At 33.4% G+C, this 21162-nt stretch overlaps 1 protein-coding gene across 4 annotated transcripts in view; it reads left to right on the forward strand.

The window, feature by feature from the left end:
- Nucleotides 1-1176: 1176 nt before the first annotated feature.
- LOC110031650 (WD repeat-containing protein 6) overlaps nt 1177-21162 on the forward strand; it is a 29567-nt gene continuing 9581 nt past the window's right edge. Inside the window, exons 1-18 of one of the 4 annotated variants that reach the window (XM_020734975.1) lie at nt 1177-1440; nt 1517-1864; nt 1951-2033; nt 5138-5355; nt 5443-5578; nt 9609-9691; nt 9778-9990; nt 13649-14008; nt 14353-14524; nt 15133-15324; nt 15408-15617; nt 15686-15778; nt 15964-16163; nt 16607-17152; nt 17285-17365; nt 17526-17611; nt 19277-19615; nt 19846-19925. In XM_020734975.1, the coding sequence (XP_020590634.1) occupies nt 1314-1440; nt 1517-1864; nt 1951-2033; nt 5138-5355; nt 5443-5578; nt 9609-9691; nt 9778-9990; nt 13649-14008; nt 14353-14524; nt 15133-15324; nt 15408-15617; nt 15686-15778; nt 15964-16163; nt 16607-17152; nt 17285-17365; nt 17526-17611; nt 19277-19615; nt 19846-19850 (3492 nt within the window). In that variant the 5' untranslated portion in view covers nt 1177-1313 and the 3' untranslated portion in view covers nt 19851-19925. Of the gene's footprint in view, nt 1441-1516; nt 1865-1950; nt 2034-5137; nt 5356-5442; nt 5579-9608; nt 9692-9777; nt 9991-13648; nt 14009-14352; nt 14525-15132; nt 15325-15407; nt 15618-15685; nt 15779-15963; nt 16164-16606; nt 17153-17284; nt 17366-17525; nt 17612-19276; nt 19940-20013; nt 20122-21162 lie in introns of those variants that run through there. The other 3 variants (XM_020734974.1, XM_020734972.1, XM_020734973.1) reach the window with 3 other exon arrangements.

Below are 21162 nucleotides of genomic sequence, written 5' to 3' on the forward strand. Positions count from 1 at the left end.
TGTCCGATGATGATTATTGTCCCTCCTGAAGCATTTGAATATCATATAATAAAATATATACCACATACAAAAGTAGAATCACAAGAGGGTTGCACTCAGGATGCGCAAAGGTGCTAGTGAAATGATTGAATTGAGATAGCGTATTACAAATGCATTGTTAGGTATTGAATGAACTGATTCTTGTTTAGTTTATACAGTTCATGTTTAGTTATTTTCAGTCTTTATTTAATATTGATTGTTTGGGTTTTTTACGCTATTTGTAAGTGTTTTTTACCATTTGCATTTCTTTAGTTTTTTTTTTTCTGATGGGTTTAAGAGGACATTGATGATACATTTGACATTATGGGCTCTTTTGGATGGTGTCTTAGTCGTTGTTGGTTGATGCCACATGTGAAATACTATTGAAAACAACTAAGTTTATCACTTCTTTTTGGTGTTGCGATTTTTTAGGTTCTTCTGGATGACCTATTTTGGTGATATACATATGTGACACACATGAGCTTGTTATTATATGAGTTAAAGACAATCAATAGCCATTTTTTTATAAGATCTGTTATTTTCCTATAGTGACATGTTCATTGGTTGGTATACTGAGCTCTTTGTGATTTCATGACTGCAAAAAAGTGTAATTAATTACATTTCTTATCAATTTTTACTTGTGTTATGACTAATGAATTATCTTTTAAAACATTTAGAAAGATGAACTTAAGGATTTTTGTGACTTTATGAGGATTGTCATGTGACTGTTGACTTCATAGTTCCCTGCTGGTGTCACATTTTTTTACGAGACACAGGTATACCGTTGTCCACGAAGAATCACAGAGAAATATGACTTTTTTAGGTGGACAGATTGGCTGAAAGATTCCATTGCCAGGAATGATTGAGCATGGAGAACATCTTTAGAGGACGACCTAATTCTTGACATACGCCATCTGTATTTTAAAAATAAAATTATCCAATTATTAAATATTATTTTAATATTTTTTATCTTTATTTTAGTAATAATGGTAGTCACTCTTAAGTGAGATGTATATCTTATTTTTTATACTGTTTTGAATTAAATTTTTACTTCAAAAATATTTAATATATTGATATGCTAGTTCTATTAAAAATAATATTACTATACATTATTTTTCGAGAAATAATAGGGCAACTATTTTAAAATTTCAAAAAACAAACAAAGCGAGATTGTGGAGAGAATTCTTTGACAGCCGTCCCTCTAGCCTTTCGGACCTTCTACCCATTTAAAACCCTCCCAAGGTCCTTGGCGCCCACCTCCCTGTTCGCCGCTTCTCTCTTCCACTCCTCCTATAATGGATGGCGGCGACCTGCACTTCGATCCGCCCATCCTTCTCGCCGGTCCTTATCTTGGAGAGATTTCCGCCCTTTCCTTCCTCCCTCTCCCTTCGCATCTCTCTTCCCTCCCACTTCTCCTCGCCGGTACGTTCTCTCTCTCTCAGTATCATTTCACTTAACCCGCAATCCGCCTATTCGTGATTATTCTTCTTGCACGTAGGAACTGGATCGGACCTTCTCTTCTACAACCTCGTGACTGGGACTCTACTTCGCTCGTTTCACGTCTTCGACGGTGTTCGGGTCCACGGCGTATCCGTCCGTTCTTACCCCGACCCTTTGATCGCGGTTTTTGGGGAGAAGAAGGCCAAGCTATTTGCCCTTCTTGTGGACGCTAATCCGTTGGAGGTGAGGATTGAGCTTTTGAGCCAGTTGCCTCGCTTTGAACATTGGATTCTGGACGTCAAGTTTTTGAACGATGAAAGTTATCTTGCCCTGGGGTTTAGTGATAACTCGTTGGCTTTCTGGGACGTTAATAATTCGACTTTGGCTGGGAGGTTAAAGTCCCCAGGTTGGTTATTGTATGAGGTTTCTGAATGAAGGTTCTAGATTTATTTTGCTGGTTTCGTTTGATGATGATTTGATTGATGCTTTTAGAGAGGTGCCTATTGTATTCTATGCGAATATGGGGTGAGGGCTTGGCGACGCTACGGTTGGCCTCTGGTACCATCTACAATGAGGTTGGCTTGTCCCTTCTGCTTCTCTTTTTATTTACCATTTTGGCTTAAGTACTGCATCACACACCCACAAAGTCAACGCATTTTCAATATATTTATCATGCGGTATCTCAGATATAAGAGGAGTACCATCTATGATTAAATGGTGAGTCCATATCAACTTTGTATGAGGTATAACTCAGGGATGATGAGGAAATGTGGAACCAATATCAAATTTTTATCACATATAAGTTAGGGATGATTCTGAAAAAATAGATTTCTTGAGTGAGTGGAATGGATGTATATATTTTTTTTTATTTGATTACATCAATTTTATTGTGCCTTGGGATCTCTCTTATATTTTTTGTAGTATACTTGATACAATGATACTGTCTAAAGGTAACATGTCACCTATAATTTCCTGGAACTTTAAATGCAGTTCTAATTATCAAGATCCCTTGCACGTGTGCTGTCAGGAACAACATTTATTGATAGACAAATTTAGTCACAAGTGTCATTCTTTGACCTTATGGTTAGATAATAAATTGTGGGCCGATTTGGTTTGGTGCAAAGTAACTAGGTTCATGTAAAACTATTATGCAATTTTTTTATTTTTTATTTTTTTTTGTGTTTTAATGAGAAGTTGTTGCATTTATTTTACGGAAGGCAAAATTTCAGCTCTTTTACTTCTTAAAGCCAAACATCTAATTAATAAGTGATTTTTCTACACATTTATTTCCATAAAAACCAACCAATTACTTGGCGCGACCAACTCTTCTTTTTTATAAGTAATTCGTCATTATTAGCAATAATTTTTTCTCAATCATTCATGTTCGACGTTTTCAATCTTTTTTCTCTGGTGATCCTTGTTTTCACACAAGTTCCTTTGTAGTCATTCTAACCATATGGCCTTTTTTCCAACAATTTTTATTCCTATTCCTTTTGCGCTAATTTTTCTACCTTTCATTAGAGAATCTTCTACCTTCTATTTTATATGCTCAAAATACTTAAGCCCACTTTTCAATATTCTTATCTCCAATATCTCAATCAATGGGGTCATCTTGTCAATGTTCATCATCCTTTCCTTTACAAATAACAATCTTTTCAATTCGTTTGAATGAATTAATGCAATTTTTTTTTGGGTAGTCTGCCTTGCTTGTGATGTGTGCACAAATTTTTAGTGGGCAGTATTTCATGATATCTGCATACTACATGGTAATCCACATTTAATCTTTTGCAATGTGGCCTGGGCAAGGCTTATGTGCATTAATTTGAATGAGATATTGATGCAGAAATCATGATATATTTTTAATTACACTTGTGAAGAGGTGTGTGCCTAGGGTGGTTTCTTGCTAGCATTATCTGTTTTTCCTTTCTTTTTAGCATATGCATTAGTGTCATGCAAAACACCATGGTACAACTTTCATGAGAAGGTGGATAATTCTGGTTTGAGCATGATCCCGTTAGAATAAATCAAACTTCTTTTTAGGGACATTTTATGCACCCAGGTTGGCATGGCATGATCCTCAGGTTCATGTGCCACGTAGCAGATTTTTCTAGTTTTATTTCTTGGGCTATCAGGGATTCAGGTTAACTGGTTTGATTGTGAACCCAGCCTCTATTTAATAGCCTTTATTTTTTAGATAGGCTTTTCATTAAAGTATTAGTAGAATTCTGGTTGGTTGATTGAAGTGGAGGAATGCATCGGGCCTATTGTGTGATAGAAAATTACCGCTCAGACTGAAAGGAAAATTTATGAGATGGTGGTGAGACCCGCAATACTCTATGGCGCAGAATGTTGGCCTTTAAAAGAGAAGCATAAAACAAAGTTAAGTGCTGCTGAGATGAGAATGCTTAGGTGAGAATGGAGATGAGAATGCTTAGGTGGATGAGTGGCTTGACACTTAGAGACAAAATGCGAAATGGATATATCCATGATAGAGTTGGTGTAGCTCCAGTAGTGGATAAAATTAGAGAGAGTTGCCTTAGATGGTTTGGTTACATTAAACGCCGACTATCTGATGATCTGATTAGGAGACTAGATCTAGATGTTTTAGAGATGTTTTAGATTCGACTTATGTTAAAAAAGGCAGAGGTAGACTTAGAAAGTCTTGGTTACATTGTATAAAAAATAATCTTAATTTATTATAATTAAATGAAAATTTGACACTCAATACGACTCAATGGAGAAAAAGGATTCATATAGCCGACCCCGCTTAGTGGGATGAAGGCTTGTTGTTGTTCTTTTTGTTTGATTCTCTAGAACTTTGCTTAAACATATGTTAGTAGGTTTATAAAGTAACATTAGATTTTCTTAATTGGTGTTTGTGAAATTCTTGTAACTGCAAATATGATTGGAATTTTGTGCTCTTGTTCTTTATTGTTGGCCACACCATTGTGTTTTAGTGTTTTTTTGCTTAATTCATTAATTTAGTTATTTGTGTTGGAAGTTATGCATTTCATCATCTTTTTTTAATAGCAGCTTTTGGGGAGAGCAATTGCCGATTCAACACAATTTTTTTTTTAGGGCATTTGTATCCTACTGTGCTAGTGTTGTATGTTTGAATTCCATCTTAGATGCCTCCTTGTAATGTCTTTATTTTAGAACTTAAAAAAAATGATGGAGCCAAACTTTGTATCCAATAGAAATTAAAAAGCTTATAGTCATACAGTAATGGCATGATAGAAGTATTGTTTCTCTTGAACCGTAACTATTTTATGCACACATTTATAATTTTGCAAATTATCAACACATGTAATTTATGCATTTATGTATGTTTTGGCATATGGTTATTTTATTGCTTTGTAAATCCATAGTTTCATTAATGTTGGTTGACATATGCATTTTATCTAATGTGAATATACTTATGGAAATGTATTTAATGTCTTAACACTCATGAGAAATTGCAGATGTACATACTTGTCTGCCTGCAATATTTGCTTCCTTACCATTTTTGCATCCAAGTTTATTCAAGATGTACTGTAATTACATTCATTTTGCAACCTATATCCTGAATTGCTTCATGTGTAGTAGTGCTTTATTTCCCTCAAACAAATAAGAACTTGTATTTCCCATGTAATTTTGTATATGTGAAAGTTATGATCTGTTCTACTGATTCTGTATACAGGTTATTGTTTGGAGGCTTAGTTGTGAAAACCGGCATGCATCCATACTGTCCCTGGAACCTATCAAAGAGCGCACATATCATGATGAGGCTACTAAAATTGGGTCCCAAAAATTTCTTCCTATCCATTTGTGCAGGCTCATTGGCCATGAGGGTTCAATATCTCGTATTGCATGGTCTATTGACGGATCTAAATTGGTGTCCGTCTCTGATGATCGAAGGTATGCACTTTGCCATTTATGGAGTCTTGCCGCTAATTTTTATGCCCATTTCCTCTAGTTTGTTGTGACATTTTTATTCTAGGACAGTGCTCGCATCTGGCTACTCAATAGCATTGGAGTACAGTATCATGGTTCTGAGGACAATCTCAGAAGTCATGGCACAAATACTATTGTGTTCTTTGGTCACACTGCTAGAATTTGGGACTGCCATATATCTGATTCTGTAAGTTTTAATAATTAAATTATCAACTTCATACTTTGTTACTGAGAAGATTGTATATTTTAAGGGCAGTTGGTTGTGGCTTATGATATCTCATGATATTCATGCATGCACACTTTCTTGCTCCTGATTTTCAGTTTTATATAGAAAAATTATATCTGTGCTCTCATTAGGGACTATTGTTTATCACCATGGCGACCCTTTCACTAGAGAACTATCGATTATCAGAAATTGAAATTTTTATCATTTATTTTTTAGGTTCTTTCCTTAGGAAGGTGCTAAATATGTGGTTTAGAGGGGTTCGTTTGATTTTACTTTTCTTTAATTCAACTGAATATAACAATAGCTGTTGTAATGCTCGATGTATAACTTTACCCAGTGGCTGAGTGGATGAATGTCACGTGAAACTTATTTGATGCATGAAATGACAAATTAATGATGGCATTGAACTTTCAAACTATAATTTTTCTTTTCAATGACCATGCAACAATTGATGACTGATCTTGATGCCTTCTTCTCTGTGAAGCTATATGCCTTTTATTCAATGTCCATTTAGAATTTTTTCTTTTTTCTTTTTGGATTTTTACTTGTTAGCTTGATGATGCTGTTTTGAATGACCTATATGGCTTACTCTATTTAACAATGAAAAAAAAAAAACTTTTGTTTGGAATATTAGAATAAAAGTTCCTACTTTCTAATTTTGGCAAAGACATGAGATATACTAATGCGCATGTGCCGCTATTGTCACATGCAATATATTTCCTATTTTATATGTCTAGTTTTTCATTTTGATATACATTATTGTAATTTGTTTTTAGATTTGTTATGCATGTTTTTATTGATTGTTGGAAATTTCATTTTAGTGGTGGTATAGTTTATTGCCCAAATGCTGCATGAAAGTCTTAGGCACAGATGAATATTCTACAATACATAGGAGGTACAAGATTTTTTTTTTTTTTGGTGGGGTGGAAATTTTTTAAAGAGATGGAAATTTTTTAAAGAGAAAATTCACGTGATTTTGCTCAGTCTAATTAACTTAATATGGAAGTCTAAGTCTATAATGATCCTCCCTTTTATATTGCGCATGAGTCAGCATTACGAGGCCTGAACCATAAGTCTTCTCTCTCAATAATGATAATGTAGGTTGTTGGAGAGCTATGGCTTTGATGGATAAACGTTAGACAACATTGGATGCCTATGTTTTAGTCGAGCGACATCAACCATTGGATGAAGGGAAGTGATGACTATTTTTGTTAGTTGATGACAATCAGTGGTGGGTGGTGACAACTATCATTTACTTTTTTTGACAATGTTCGTTGGAGAATGAGAGATGGAGGGTGCTAACAATTACCAGTTTATTGATGAGGAGCAATGATAATTTTCAGTAAAGACCAACAATGGGGGCTTTGGAAGTTAGACAATGAAAGGTGGTTGGTTTGGTTCTCTACGTAGCTGGTTAGTAGACATAGCGAGCAAGATAAGTGTAGAAGTTACACAATTGAAGTTTCAAGGATAGCCTTTTGAGGCTTCAAATGACTACTAAATCTATGGCGTTCTTTTCATCAATAGTACGTGACTTATTTATAGGATTTTGGAGGGATATAGTAGTTCATTTCTGCAAAAAATCCAAACACTTCGTCAAACGATATGAATAAATTATTTTTTAATATATACTTTTAGGTCATTTTAGTGCTTAATAAACTTAGCCTTGAGTGATCTTGGACTCATTGGATTTGTTTCTACAAGACGCTTGTTTTGAATTTATCTCTCAAATGACCACTAGAAGTTTTCAATTATACTTATGAAATTTGAGCTCGAATCTCTACACAACATTCTTGACTTCATTGAGTTGCCTCATCAAACTGTATTGGCTTGGCTATAAGTTTAATGGAGATTGAATGATCTTGAAGTTTCTATCTTAGATATTTGGATATTTTGTGATTTGAAATTCACATGAAGTTCTAATGAACTTTCTTGTAATTTATCAATTTCTCGTATTTACGGATGTCAACATTTGTGCGTTCAATGATACTTAGGGCTTTGAAAAATTTGGGGCATAAAATTAGAACTATGGTGGAATTAGTCGGTGCTACTACTCGAATGTCAATGCGTATCTCCCCTTGATGTCATGAAGCAATTATTTTCATTTAGATTATAATTTAGACTTTTTAGTGAAGTTTGCATGCTTTTCAGGTTGGATATTATTAAAATTTTTTAATTAAAATCCTCCAAAATAACTAAATTAATTTTTGAGGCTTTATTGGAAGGATAGTATTAAACTTGAGATAAAAATATTGAAAATGGTCTTGGTTCTAAAAAATGTCAACAAAATTTAATTGAGTATGAAAATTGGCTTGACCATTCTTGGGCTGGTTCTGATGGCTTGACCAATCGTAGGCGGGTCATGTAATTGGCAAGCGACAATAGTGGCACATTAAAAATAGTTTTGTGACGTATGTATCATTTATTTATTTATTTAGTTATTTAAGTTTTTGAAATTTCTTTGCTTATCATCCATTTTAAATCTTATTAAGATTTGAATATAATCAATGCATCATTTTAAAATCCAAAAAAATAGCCACTACAATTTCATAAAAGATTTGAAAAACATTCTCTCTCCTCATTCTCTCAAATCGTATGAATACTGATTATGCATTGGTCAATTTGGTCATTATAGAATTGGCGACGAGGAATTGGTGATGAAATGTCATTGGCTATGGTCAACAATGATTACCATCGATGAAGACGTTGGAAGGTGGTCGAAACAATGAAATTTTCTATGTTTGATATTTACCGAAAGTGGAAGATGTGGCTGTCCTCACTCCTTACGAAATTGTAAAACTAAACGTCCGAGTGCAAAACTAAACGACCATGAGTTTTACATGGTGGTGGGAGCTTTGGAATTCTCTCTATTAAATATTCTTAAATGAACATGATCTCTTTATAGAGCTTTGGAAGGAGCGTTCTAGTCATTTCTTCCAAAAATTTGGATATTCTATTGAACGTAATGAATAAATCCGCTTTGATCATGATATATTTTTCATCATTTTGTTGCTCTAACGAACTTAGAGTTTTGGAAATATAGACTTGACAATTTTTGTCTTGTCAAAATTTTTGGTTTGAGCTCTTGTCAAAATGCTTGTTTTGAGTATCTGTGTGAAAACTTTGGAGGACATTTGGGCCTAGAAAAGTTCCTATTTATAATTTTGAGTCCTTGATTTTTATTCATTTGAACTTTAGATCCACATGCTCTTAGCAATATTTGGCTTGTCTTGCTAAACCGTGTTGTCTCGATTGTATTTTTGCTGAAAATGAAGTTTGAATGATCAAATGAATTCTTGAATTTTCTAGTGCTTCAAGATTTGAACTTTGTATCAAAATTTGAACTTTGTATCAAAATTTGTGCTTATTCAAACGTTTTTTTTTTTGGTGATGTAGGGTGATGTAGCAATACCTATGTTTTTGGTGATGTAGCAATACCTATGTTTGTGTACAAGATGAAGTTTGCCTATTGTAGCTGTAGTTTGATGGGCGAAATATTAAGACAGAACTATGAATCATAATTTATGTGAATTTCTGAAAGTAATGTACTATGAAATATGAATGTTTATCATTTAGGTGTAAATTTACAATTGCTTTATCTTTATACCATTATATTCTCGCTTTTTGAGATATGTAATACCTCATTATTCACACTTATACCACCCTTATGCACTCTATAACTTTTCATGTTTACATAAAATTTCCATTCTATAATGTAGGTCGCATGACTTTAAGTCAGCAAACCGTAATTATGTATATTTTTTGTAATACACCCATTAAGACCATATATTTTTTGTAAAACACCCGTAATAACTTTTTCATGTTTACATAAAATTTCCATTCTATAATATGCTTCGTTGCCGTGCATTTTTATTTGGGGCCTACACTTGTATTTGTCAATTTTTACCTCATTAGTGATTTTTATTTGGTTGTGATTGTGTTTTTGGGCATTGTATGGATAACTAAACTTGATATTGAATGTGCTGTTTAGTTAGTTATTACAGCTGGCGAGGACTGTACCTGTCGGATGTGGGATTTGGATGGTAACCTGCTTTTGATGTTCAAAGAACACATGTAAGTTGATCATGTGTTTGAATTCGATCGGTGGAAGTATCTCTGGGCAATGTTTCTGAAACTATTATTATGTTTTAAATTCATAGTGGGAGAGGCATATGGCGATGTTTATTTGATCATGGCTCATCCCTTCTAGTCACTGCTGGATTTGATTCTGCTATTAAAATGCGTCAGGTGCATTCTCCTTCAGTTTCAGAACCGACGAAGGATGATAGGCTGCTGAATAACGGGAATGATGTAAGAGAGATTTTTACTATTGCTATTCCTCAAGTAGCCAGACAGCATGGTCCGATGGACAGGTCCACACCTATTCTGTTCGTTGCATAAGATATATTTTTTTGAAGTACTTATTTAAACCATAAAGTCCTAATCTGTTTTTCCATGTTTTTTTAAAACCATTAAAATTGATTGACGATGTAGATTTTGAAGGCTTTGAATTAACCGAATTGCTTTAAAGTGTCATCTCAGAAAAATTAAAATGTACTGAGATCATTGCCTTTTAATTACATTGTCCCGCAAATTTTTTTTATTATTTCCTCGTCAAGTATTTGTATCTTTTGTGTTAGCTGGTACCCTTTGTACGTCCCTGATTATCAAATACAATAGGAGATGATTAGATTATCTTTGTGACACTTATGATCACTAGCAGTTTAATAATATTAGTACTAATACTAATAATCATAATAATAATTATTATTATCATTGTTTTTATTGTGTCATACTCTTTTTCTGTTCAATTGTGCAACAAAAAAAAATATTATTATTGACAAGACAAACAAACAAGCAGAGTTTCTATTTCTAAAAAAAACAACAGAAAATGGTTTTCAACTTTCACGTCACTTCTTACAAATTTCTTATCAATATTTGTTGGCGTTACTGGGGAGTGCTATGCATAATATTGTGCCGTTCAGGCACCCTTTAGAGGGTTATGGTGAAGATTCTCATCCAAAAGGTTGGGAGAGATACATAGCAGCTCTTCTTGAGTCACTAAGGAATCATTTGATCTTGGATGGCCTCTTTAGTGAACAAAGTAAAACTACTTGTATGTTGATCTTGGGGCAATCTGATTTGATAGACCCCGTCACCCTGCTTAACATCTAGAATTGGGGTTTGGCATTGATATTAGTGTCAGGGATACAAGAACTTCTTAAATATTTGTGATATGTTTTTTATCTTTTAAAAATGCTTGCTTTGATTTCGTAGTATTCCTTACACAATGTTCATGCTAACATCCTTCTAGGGCTTATATGGAATACATAAATGCGTACTAAGTTTAGCATTATGTGATTTTCTTAAAGAAATGTGGTATTTTTTTTAGGGCATTTTATGAACTAACAGATTTATATGTGAGTTTGAGCAAATGTATTTCTGTTGGATATTCAAAAGTAATTATATTTGCATCAACATTCAGTAGCATCTTGCTTAGAAACACTGAATAAGTTTTGCCCATTTTCCTTCAGAGTATTACAAAACTCTTGAACAGAATTGTCACATATTAAAGGAGAATATGTCAAAGTAAATGGCGTATATCCAAGAGATGTTAATGCCCTAAAATATAGTTGAAAGAAAGAAAATACCACATTTCTTTGCTAAACTTAATACACATTTATGTATTCCATATAAGCCCTAGAAGGATGTTAGCATTAAGTTTAGCTGGAAACCTTAGCATTAAGTTTAGCATTATGTAATAAATTAAGATCATTTTTTATGCAATATGCCCAAGTTTTTCTAGTTCTACCTTCGCCTTTCTTAACATAAGTCGAATATAAAACATCTACTTTCCTAATCGGACCATCAGATGGTCAACATTTAATATGAGCAAACCATCTAAGACGACTCTCTCTAATTTTATCCGTCACTGGAGCCACACCAGCCTTATCACATATATATTCATTTCACATTTTGTCTCTAAGTATAAAGCCACTCGTCCACCTAAGCATTCTTAAGCATTCTCATCTCATTCTCATCTCAACAACAATTAACTTAGTTTTACGCTTCTCCTTTAAAGGCCAACATTCAACCCCATAGAGCATTGTAGGTCTCACCACCATCTTATAAACTTTTTCTTTTAGTCGAAGCGGTACTTTTCTATCACACAATAAGCCCGAAGCATTCGTCCACTTCAACCAACCAACTTGAATTCTATTAATAACATCTCCATCTATAGCACCACACTTTGAACAATAGACCTGAGATATCTAAAGTGTTCAAACCTTTTAATAATTTGATCACCCATAGTTACAACTTTGTCACTAAAGCTACTACTACTAAAATCACATTCTATTTATTCAGTTTTAGTTCTACTCAAACCAAGGCCTTTAGATTCCAATAGATTCCAATGTATAGATTCCAATGTAGACCTCCATAATTCATGTTTTTCCTGAGCTATTTATCTAGTTTTATCCACAATAAGGATATCATCTGCAAAAAGCATACACCAAAGTACATGCTCCTGTAAATGTCCAGTAAGAACATCCATAACTAAAGCAAAAATAAATGGGCTTAAAGCTGATCCCTGATGTAATCCAACCGAAATAGGAAAATATTTGGCCAATGCTCATTCTGTTTGACACAAGTAAGTGTACATATCTTTAATGACTTGAATATAAGTCCTCTCAAAATCTTTCTTCTCTAGAACTCTCTAAAGGATATCTCTTGGAACCTTATCGTAAGATTTTTCTAAATCAATAAAAATCATATGTAGATCTTCCTTATTTTCTTTGAACTTGTCCATCAAACCTCTCAATAAATGTATAACTTCCATAGTAGGCCTGCTCGACATAAATTGAAATTGATTATGAGAAATCTTTGTAATACGTTAACCTTTATTCAATTACTCTCTCCCATAATTTTAAAATATGACACATCAACTTAATTACTCTATAATTTTTACACTCTTACACTCTTGTGCATCCCCTTTACCCCTTTATTTTTAAAGATGAAGACCAAAATTTTCTTCATCTGCTCCTCAAGCATCTTTTTTCAGTTTTTAAAACAATATTAAAGAGTATAGCAATCCAAAAAAATTCCCAAAGATTTTATATATTTCCACACTTCAATTCGGATATCATCAAATCCTATAGACTTTCCACCATTTATTTTATTTAAAGCCTCATCTATTTCCTTTTTACCAATGCGATGGTAAAAATGAAACATTTTATTATTATTAACTATTTTAAGATCACTACGACTGATTGTATTTTCAAAAAGTTCATTAACAAGTTTATCAAAATAACTCACCCACCTAGATTGAATATATATTTTTAAGAAAAAAAGTTTTTGATTTTCATCTTTAAAACAGTTTACTTGAGTTAAATCTTTACATTTTTTTTTATCTTTGTTTGACTAGTTTATACATATATTTTTTTATCCTATTTAGTATTTAATCTTTTATAAAGATCACTAAAAACAGAATTTTTAGCGCACAGATTGTTCTCTTAAACTCCCTACAGGTCATTTTATATTTTTTTTTAGTTCTCTAAGCTTTTCCACTTAAACCAATTTATATTACATAACTACTTATATTTTATTTTTCATTGCACATTATTATTCCACCACCAACTATTTTTATTTATAGAAATTTTTTCTTTTGGTTCTCCATTTACATCTTTTGCCACCCATTTTACCAATGATTAAAATTTGGTCTATTTTGAATTCTTATAATTGGATGTCAAATGGATAAACAATTGTTTTAATGATTATTTAGTTGATTTTTTTTTCAGTGTGCTTATTGCTTCTTCGTTGTAATTATTTCTATGTATTTCTATTCTTTAATTTTTGTTTTTCTGATGTAAGTTTCTGCCTTAATGTGCATTATGATACTTTTTTTTTGTTCATGAAAGTATCATGCCTGATTTATTTTTCGACTATGGTTAAGTTGATTTTTTTCTGTATATTTGATTGGCTCTTGTGGTCTTTTATTTGCTTATTTATATGTATTCCTTCTTTATGCTGCAGCAAAAGTGAATATGTACGTTGCTTGTGTTTTGCTCAAGAGAATGCTCTCTATGTTGCCACTAACAATGGTTTATTGTATCACGTTGAGATTTGCAATCCCGGGGCTGTAAAATGGACTCAACTCGCCCAAGTGAGTAAAGAATCACCAATTGTTTGCATGGATTTAATGCCTTTGAGATCTTGTAAATCTTCTTCATTTATGGAGTATGTCATTGCTGTTGGTGATGGCATGGGAAAAGCTACAGTCATGAAGGTGATCGGTGGTACATCAACTTCAATGGTGGTTTTCTCTCTTGCTTGGTCTGCTGAAAAGAAGAGACAACTGTTAGGAATCTATTGGTGCAAGTCACTAGGCTGCAGGTGAGTATTAGGTGATTGTATTTTTTTTTGGAGCAATAACATACATACCACAAAATTCTTATATAATTACATCTCACACCTAAACTTTGATATTTACATGTATACCACTCATATCTGTAACATCACATAAAAAATATCACAATTACTAACTTTTTAAAAGTGAACTACAGGTTTTTATATACGGGTTTATAATTCCAAAGTGTTATAAATATAAAAATAAAATTTTAGGAGTTAGATATGTAAATACATAAAGGCTTGTGTGCATGATGTAACTTTTCCTTTTTTTGTTATATAGTGCAGATTTTCAAAGGGTTGATCATTTATGCTCTTCATTAATAATGCAGACACCTTTTTACAGTTGACCCTAGAGGGATGTTAAAACTTTGGAAAATAAACAATGCTTTAGAGTCTGACACTGATGAGAACAATTTGCAACCCCAGGTCTCTTTAATTGCGGAGTTCACATCGTATTTTGGGGCACGGATAGTGTGTCTGGATGCTTCAGCAAGAGATGAGGTAATTCCTATGAAATGCATTTGCAATGTTATACTATTCAATATGTACATTTTTTGTGGGTAATGTACGGAAATACTCAAACATACTAATTTTAAAGGAGGGTGAGATCACATACTTTTGGTTCTTTGGAATTATTACTGTCAGCTTGACGAGGGCACATCTCACTTTTACTTGTTAGCATCAAATTCTTTTTTTTAATACTGTAGTAAATTTCAACTCCAAGTGAGAGCAATTTGCCAAAATTATGTGCATGTGTGAGCATATGTGAGGGTATGATGTAGATATTGACCATTACTATAGAAGAAGGATTATATTCACAAAATTGTGATTTAATATTGGTGTTGTTGTATATCCTTATATATATAAAGCGTGCAATCATTTTTCCGTCTGAAAATTTTCTTTTAATTCAAGTGTTGAAATGTTTTAAGCTATAACTTGTGAGTACCAAAGCCTTTTCACTTAAAGCTGTTGACTTATGAGAGCCGCATGAGCAATTTGTTTACTTGAACTAAATTGTTTGGTTGGTGTGACAACATGCTCGAGCTTACAGCAATATAGTTTTAGAACGTACCTTTACTTGATGTGTGTAACGTGATATTTACTTGTAGGTTTTAGTATGTGGTGATCTGCGTGGTAATCTTACTGTATATCCCTTGTCAGAGGACATAATGAATTCTGTCGCTATTGAAATGGTGAAAAAGGTTTCCTTAATAAATCGGTTTAAAGGAGCACATGGCATTTCCACCGTAACCAGCATCATGATTACTATGTTGGATTTCAACCAAATGGAAATACGCACAGTAAGTTGTTAAACCTGAAAATTTTGTCAGACATTCAAAAAAGGCAGACTGAACTCGAGGAATAAAATTTCTTTTGTTTATAGACAGGTGGTGATGGTTGCATTTGCTATTTCAAGTATGATAAGAAATTACAAGTACTGGAATTTATTAGAATGAAAGAAGTGAAAGAGTTAAGTACAGTTCAAACTGTTTACACAAGTTCGATCCCTTCTATAGAATCTCCAATGGCTGAATATGCAATTGGCTTTACTTCCGTGGACTTTATCATGTGGAACCTAGCAAATGATACAAAGGTATTTCAAATGCTTATTTACGTCTAAATATTCAAACTCAAGACCAATGCTTCTTTTGCTTTCAACAGATGTTAGAAATTCCTTGTGGGGGATGGCGGCGCCCATATTCTTTTCATTTGGGGGCTGTTCCTGAGTATCAGTTCTGCTTTGCATATGTTAAGGTCCGTAGAATTTATTCCTGAATTATTATCAGTCATTGAGGTATTCATAAATCATAACATAAATCTTTTAGTTAAACCAACTTCTGGTAAGAATCATCTGCTTGTTAATAAAGATGGTTTCATTTATTTATCAATTATAATTTTTGTATTATATCAATAATGGGCGCATGCCCAAATGTTTCCAGGATTTTAACATCCATATACATAGGCGGTGGGTGCCTGCCCATGAAAGACAGCAACACACACAGGTTTTGCATCTGCAATACCATGGAAGAGAGATACATACGGTGTGTTTCATATCGTTTCCTCTGCAATCAAATCCAGTAAAACCTTGTGATTCGATGATTGTCACAGGCTGTGAAGATGGAACAGTGAGATTAACAAGGTTAGAAATAGCAATGAGAATCATCGATGTTAGTTTTTTTTTTTTTAATGTTTTCCTATTGCTATCCAACATTGTTTTTTGCTGTTGATTAGCTGTGCAGTTTCCTTCTTGAATAAGTTTATGGTAATTGGTTGTCATTTGTGCTGCCATTCTCAGTTTCTGCATTTGTAGAAATAAGAAATTTGGGTATCTGCTAGCTTAGTTTGGTGAAGATATTGGAAGTTCTTTCCATGAACTTGGGATTGAATCCTGTCTACGTAGCTCTTGCATTCAACTTTCCCAGAAAAGAAACCTGCCATGTAGAGTTTTTTCAAATTATAGTATAGCTAGTTTTTCTGTGTTTCTGTGGATGCACTTTTCTTTTGTATTCAAGGCAATGGTGAATACTCTTTTTTATTATTTAAGATACCCAAGGCAATTGTGGATCTTATCATTGAATTCAGCAGGTGTAAATCTCTGAACTCAGAAAGTTGGCGTGAGTCAAAGCTACTTGGTGAGCATATTGGTGGATCAGCAGTGAGATATATATGTTTTATATCGAAGATATATTCAATTGGGGCTGATCAAACTTGCTGTATCTTGAATGATGTTTTAGATTGCAGCAAAACTGAACCTACCCTACTTATTTCAGTTGGTGCTAAACAAGTTTTAACTTCATGGATTTTGTGTTATCAGACTGCAGATCATACTGACGAGCATCTTGATGTTAGGGAATTAGAAAATACTTATTGTTCTTCCAACTGTAAACATTCTTCTATCTGTTTTCAGTGGCTGGCTACCCATAGCCCGTCAAAATATGCGAGTCCACGGAGAAGGTTGGGAAAACTACCAGACGCTACTGAACATAGAAATGCGTCCGATGCGAAACCAGTAGCATCTATAGTTGAAAATAGAGAGCAAAATTCCAATTATGCATCCATGGATATGCATGAAAATGATTGGAGATACCTTGCAGTCACTGCCTTTTTGGTTAAACATGTTGATAGCAGGTGATAAAATTTTTCTTGTTGCTATTGGATTTCAGGATTTGAACATTGTTTTGTTTTCTGGCTTTCCAGCTTTGTGAGACAAGTAAATGGAAAAAAAAATTGAAAATGATAATTCTTTTATTTTTTAATCAGGTTTACAGCTTGTTTCACTGTTGTTGCTTGTTCAGATGCAACATTATCACTGAAGGCTCTTCTTTTGCCTTATCGCCTTTGGTAAGTAGCATGCAAAGCGGACAACTGATAGTTTAATTGGAAGTAGACTACTCTGCTAATATACACAGATCCTTGTGTCCCTGATATTCCCCAACTCCACGACACCTGTTCTTCAAAAATGATTTTTTGAGATTTTTTTTTTGAAAACACCATTTGACAGGTTTGATGTTGCTTTATTGGTGCCACAACCATCTCCAGTGCTGACGCTGAGACATGTTGCTGTTCCTCTTTGCATCAGTGCTTCTGGTATGTCTCTACATTTGAATTTGCCTAATAATGTGTATGAACTCGATGTTTAATCTGTTCTTTATCGTGCAAATTAATATTAATAAGTTAGCTTGGTAAAATATATTTTAATAATAATGATCATAATATGATAAATTATTAAAAAAATAATTTTATGATAATTTACGGTTTGGCCACTAGTATTTAAAAAGTGATGAAAATCATTATGATTTTTATTTCAAAGGGAATTTGATAATTTCTCATAGGAAATATGCGTATGTGATGATAAAGTATATCTTGTTAATTTTTTGTGACAAATCAAATAACATGGCCATTAAAATAATAAAGCTGTTATTGCGTTTTCAAAAGAGCATATGGTATGACCAGCAAATTATCAGTCGAACAATAGTTTTATTTATTTGATGACTACATTATCATTTAATTTACCACTTATATTTATGGTGAATTGTTTTATCACCATTCATTGGTATTTTTTGTGGGAAATGACCCTAACAATCCTCAGAGTGTAACTACAATGATTCTGTTTATTTCGAATGTTAGCGGCAAAACTGTAAATCAGAATAAAACAGGAAAGTTAAAGAGTAATATATATATATATATATATGCATAACTTAAAAAAAAATAATAAATAAATATTTACAATTATTCTCAGAAATTTCTGCTAATTGAAATTTTTGTCCTAAAGCGGTCAGCCACCTTATTCATTCTAAGAAACAAACAAATCAACCACGGATTCTAGAGAGAGAGAGAGAGATGGCAATGAGTTATGTATAAACTTGAGAGCTTCAAAGAATGCTATCCCGGGACAGCATGTTTGACTGTTTTGTGATGCTCAATTTGCTAATGACTGAACTGAGTGCTAGTTGACTGTGGACGAAGTGCAAATAATGAAATAGAGCCCAATTAGAAGAGAGTCCTGGCTGGCCTCAATATGGATTAATTTCAGATTATAATACCAACTAGAAACTTGGAGGTTGTATCAGGACCAACTAAAATGTTTAAATAGTAAATATATTCTCTATCTTCCTATAAACGAAAGATAGGAAAATTTAAAGTGCATTTAGGGTGAAATGGTTCCTTTTATTCGGCATATTCAATTACATACTGGGCTGGAGTATAGTATGCTAAGGATTCTTTGTTTGCTATTTTGTTCAGTTGAAATGTAAGAAAGCTGGATTGATATTTAGCGATTGAGAGCTGCCTCTTATCTATCACTTGGAGGATCAAGCTTCCAGTACCTTGTATTGGTTCCTAATTATTGGCTAATCTAGGGGTTGCCTTTAATTATATGAAGTGCCAAATAAGGAAGTTTATCAAAATTTATGGTTTTGGTTAAGAAACAAGAAAGATATTACTAGAGGTAAAGTTTGGCCTGATAAATAGCTTCTCAAGTACATAATTCTTGCATATTCTTCATAATCTTTAGGAGTTTCAATTCATGGATTGTATTTCATTATCTTCCAGGAAGTTAAAAGTTTAAGTAGAAGACAGTCTGCCCGAGCAAGTTATAGAATACTGATTTACACCTTTATTTTTCTTATTTGTGATCTTTTCATCTTAGTTGGTGATGCTTCTTGGAACATTTAATTTGATTCGGCTGTCCTGCAAGTTTTATGACTTCTTCCATTAGCTTTATTCAAATAACTATAATTTTCATCTTTGTAGGTAATAACTCAACTCATGTAGCGCATATTGTTATTAGTGGTTCTACAGATGGCAGCATCTCTTTCTGGGATCTTACTGAAACAGTGGAAAATTTTATGCAGCTTCTTTTGGATTATCAGCCTAAATTGTTTATTGACAGTCAAAGAAGGCCTAGAACAGGAAGAGGAAGTCAGGGTGGGCGATGGTGGAGATACTTGATCAACCAACCTAGTGGGAATAAAATGAAAGATTCTATGGGCAAAAACAAACTTAGAGATGGCACATCTGCCTTAAGTATCGAAAATAATACTCCTGAATCCTCATGTGAGCAGGAAAGCCATCTTGTGCGGGACCAAATAGGTAGTCACCATACTAGAAGTTCTGATTCCTCTTCTTCACTTGATGCTCGTTCTATGACCTCTTTAGCAAGACAAGAACTTCTGCCTTTGTTTGTCCTTAGTTCTGTTCACCAGTCGGGCGTCAATTGCCTTCATGTGTCAGAGATGAAGGATTCTAATGGCAAACTAGGGCAAGTTTATTGTGTTGTAAGTGGTGGGGATGACCAGGCAGTGCACTACCTTTCCTTTCAGGTTGATACACCAATGATAAACTCTGCTTCAACCTGTGGTCAAATCATTGATTTTGCTAAACATACGCAGAATGTAAATCAGTATCAACCATCAGGTATTTATATACATGCTATGGCTATTATGCAGAACTTTGTGTTTCACTGAAGAACAAATAATAACATCTTGTAGGATCAAGCTCCGTCGAAAAGTGTTCTTATAACATTATGAATGATGATCATCACATTAGAATACTTCAGAGGCAAAGCGTCAACTCGGCTCACTGCTCATCAGTGAAAGGTACCAATTACGTGATCCTTTTGATTAATTCTGAAGTTGAGATTGGTACTTTCTAATTGCATGGTACTAACGTGTAATGCAATTGAAGACTTTTGATGATAAGAATCTGATAATTGTTTTATTATTTTATACTATTTCTGTATGCTTTGGAATTTGACCTTGATAAATTTTTTATTTTAATTTTCAATCGTGAAAAAAATGAAAGATTGAGATAAGTTATGTAAGGTTACTGTATTGAAATTATCATTTATGCTAGCTATTTATGATAGGAACGTTCTTTAGTTATTATTATTATTCTATTTTTTCATTATTGATATTCTACTTCATCACACACACACACAATATATATATATATATATATTGTGTGTGTTCATTCTATTGGTTTCTATTGGTTAGATATAGGCATATGCATGTTTGTGCTTGCATAACAATTTAGTGAAGTTGTATTTTTTAATCGTGTCTCCTATCTTAAACTTAGAATACTCTTAGTTTCTCTAAACAACATCCCATCAATGTCACATTCTGCTAAGTTATGATCTGTAGTGGCCTACTCTCAAACTTCCTTATGTATTTTATTTGTACTGTATTTGCTTCTACCTTAATAATATCATCATTTTAGCTGTAGACTGTTCAAGTATTTGTTCTTAGTTTCTTATGAATCCTTAGGTCGTTGTGATCCATCTTTGTTACCCATTGGTGATTGCTGGCTGTTTTTTGCTCTTTATCACAATGGCCTCTCTATTAATATTCTTTGTCAATAGTCTCCTTTGTTATTTCAGTCGATACTCTCTATTGATATTCCTTTTATGACATTGATCTCATTGTTGACTCCTTCCATCTTATTCAAACTACTCTCTTTTACAGATTGATGATGCTTCTCTTAACACACTTGCAACTTCTGGACGACATAACCTTTGACTAATTTGTCTCTATCTATCAATGTTTCCAAATTAAATTTGACATATTTTATGCTACCTCGTGTTTGCTGGATAGTGTATCATATCTAAGTTATCACCTGTGCTATTTGTTTCTAGCAGGAAT

Source organism: Phalaenopsis equestris, unplaced genomic scaffold (assembly GCF_001263595.1).
Source record: "Phalaenopsis equestris unplaced genomic scaffold, ASM126359v1 Scaffold000840, whole genome shotgun sequence".
Taxonomy (NCBI): Eukaryota; Viridiplantae; Streptophyta; class Magnoliopsida; order Asparagales; family Orchidaceae; genus Phalaenopsis; species Phalaenopsis equestris.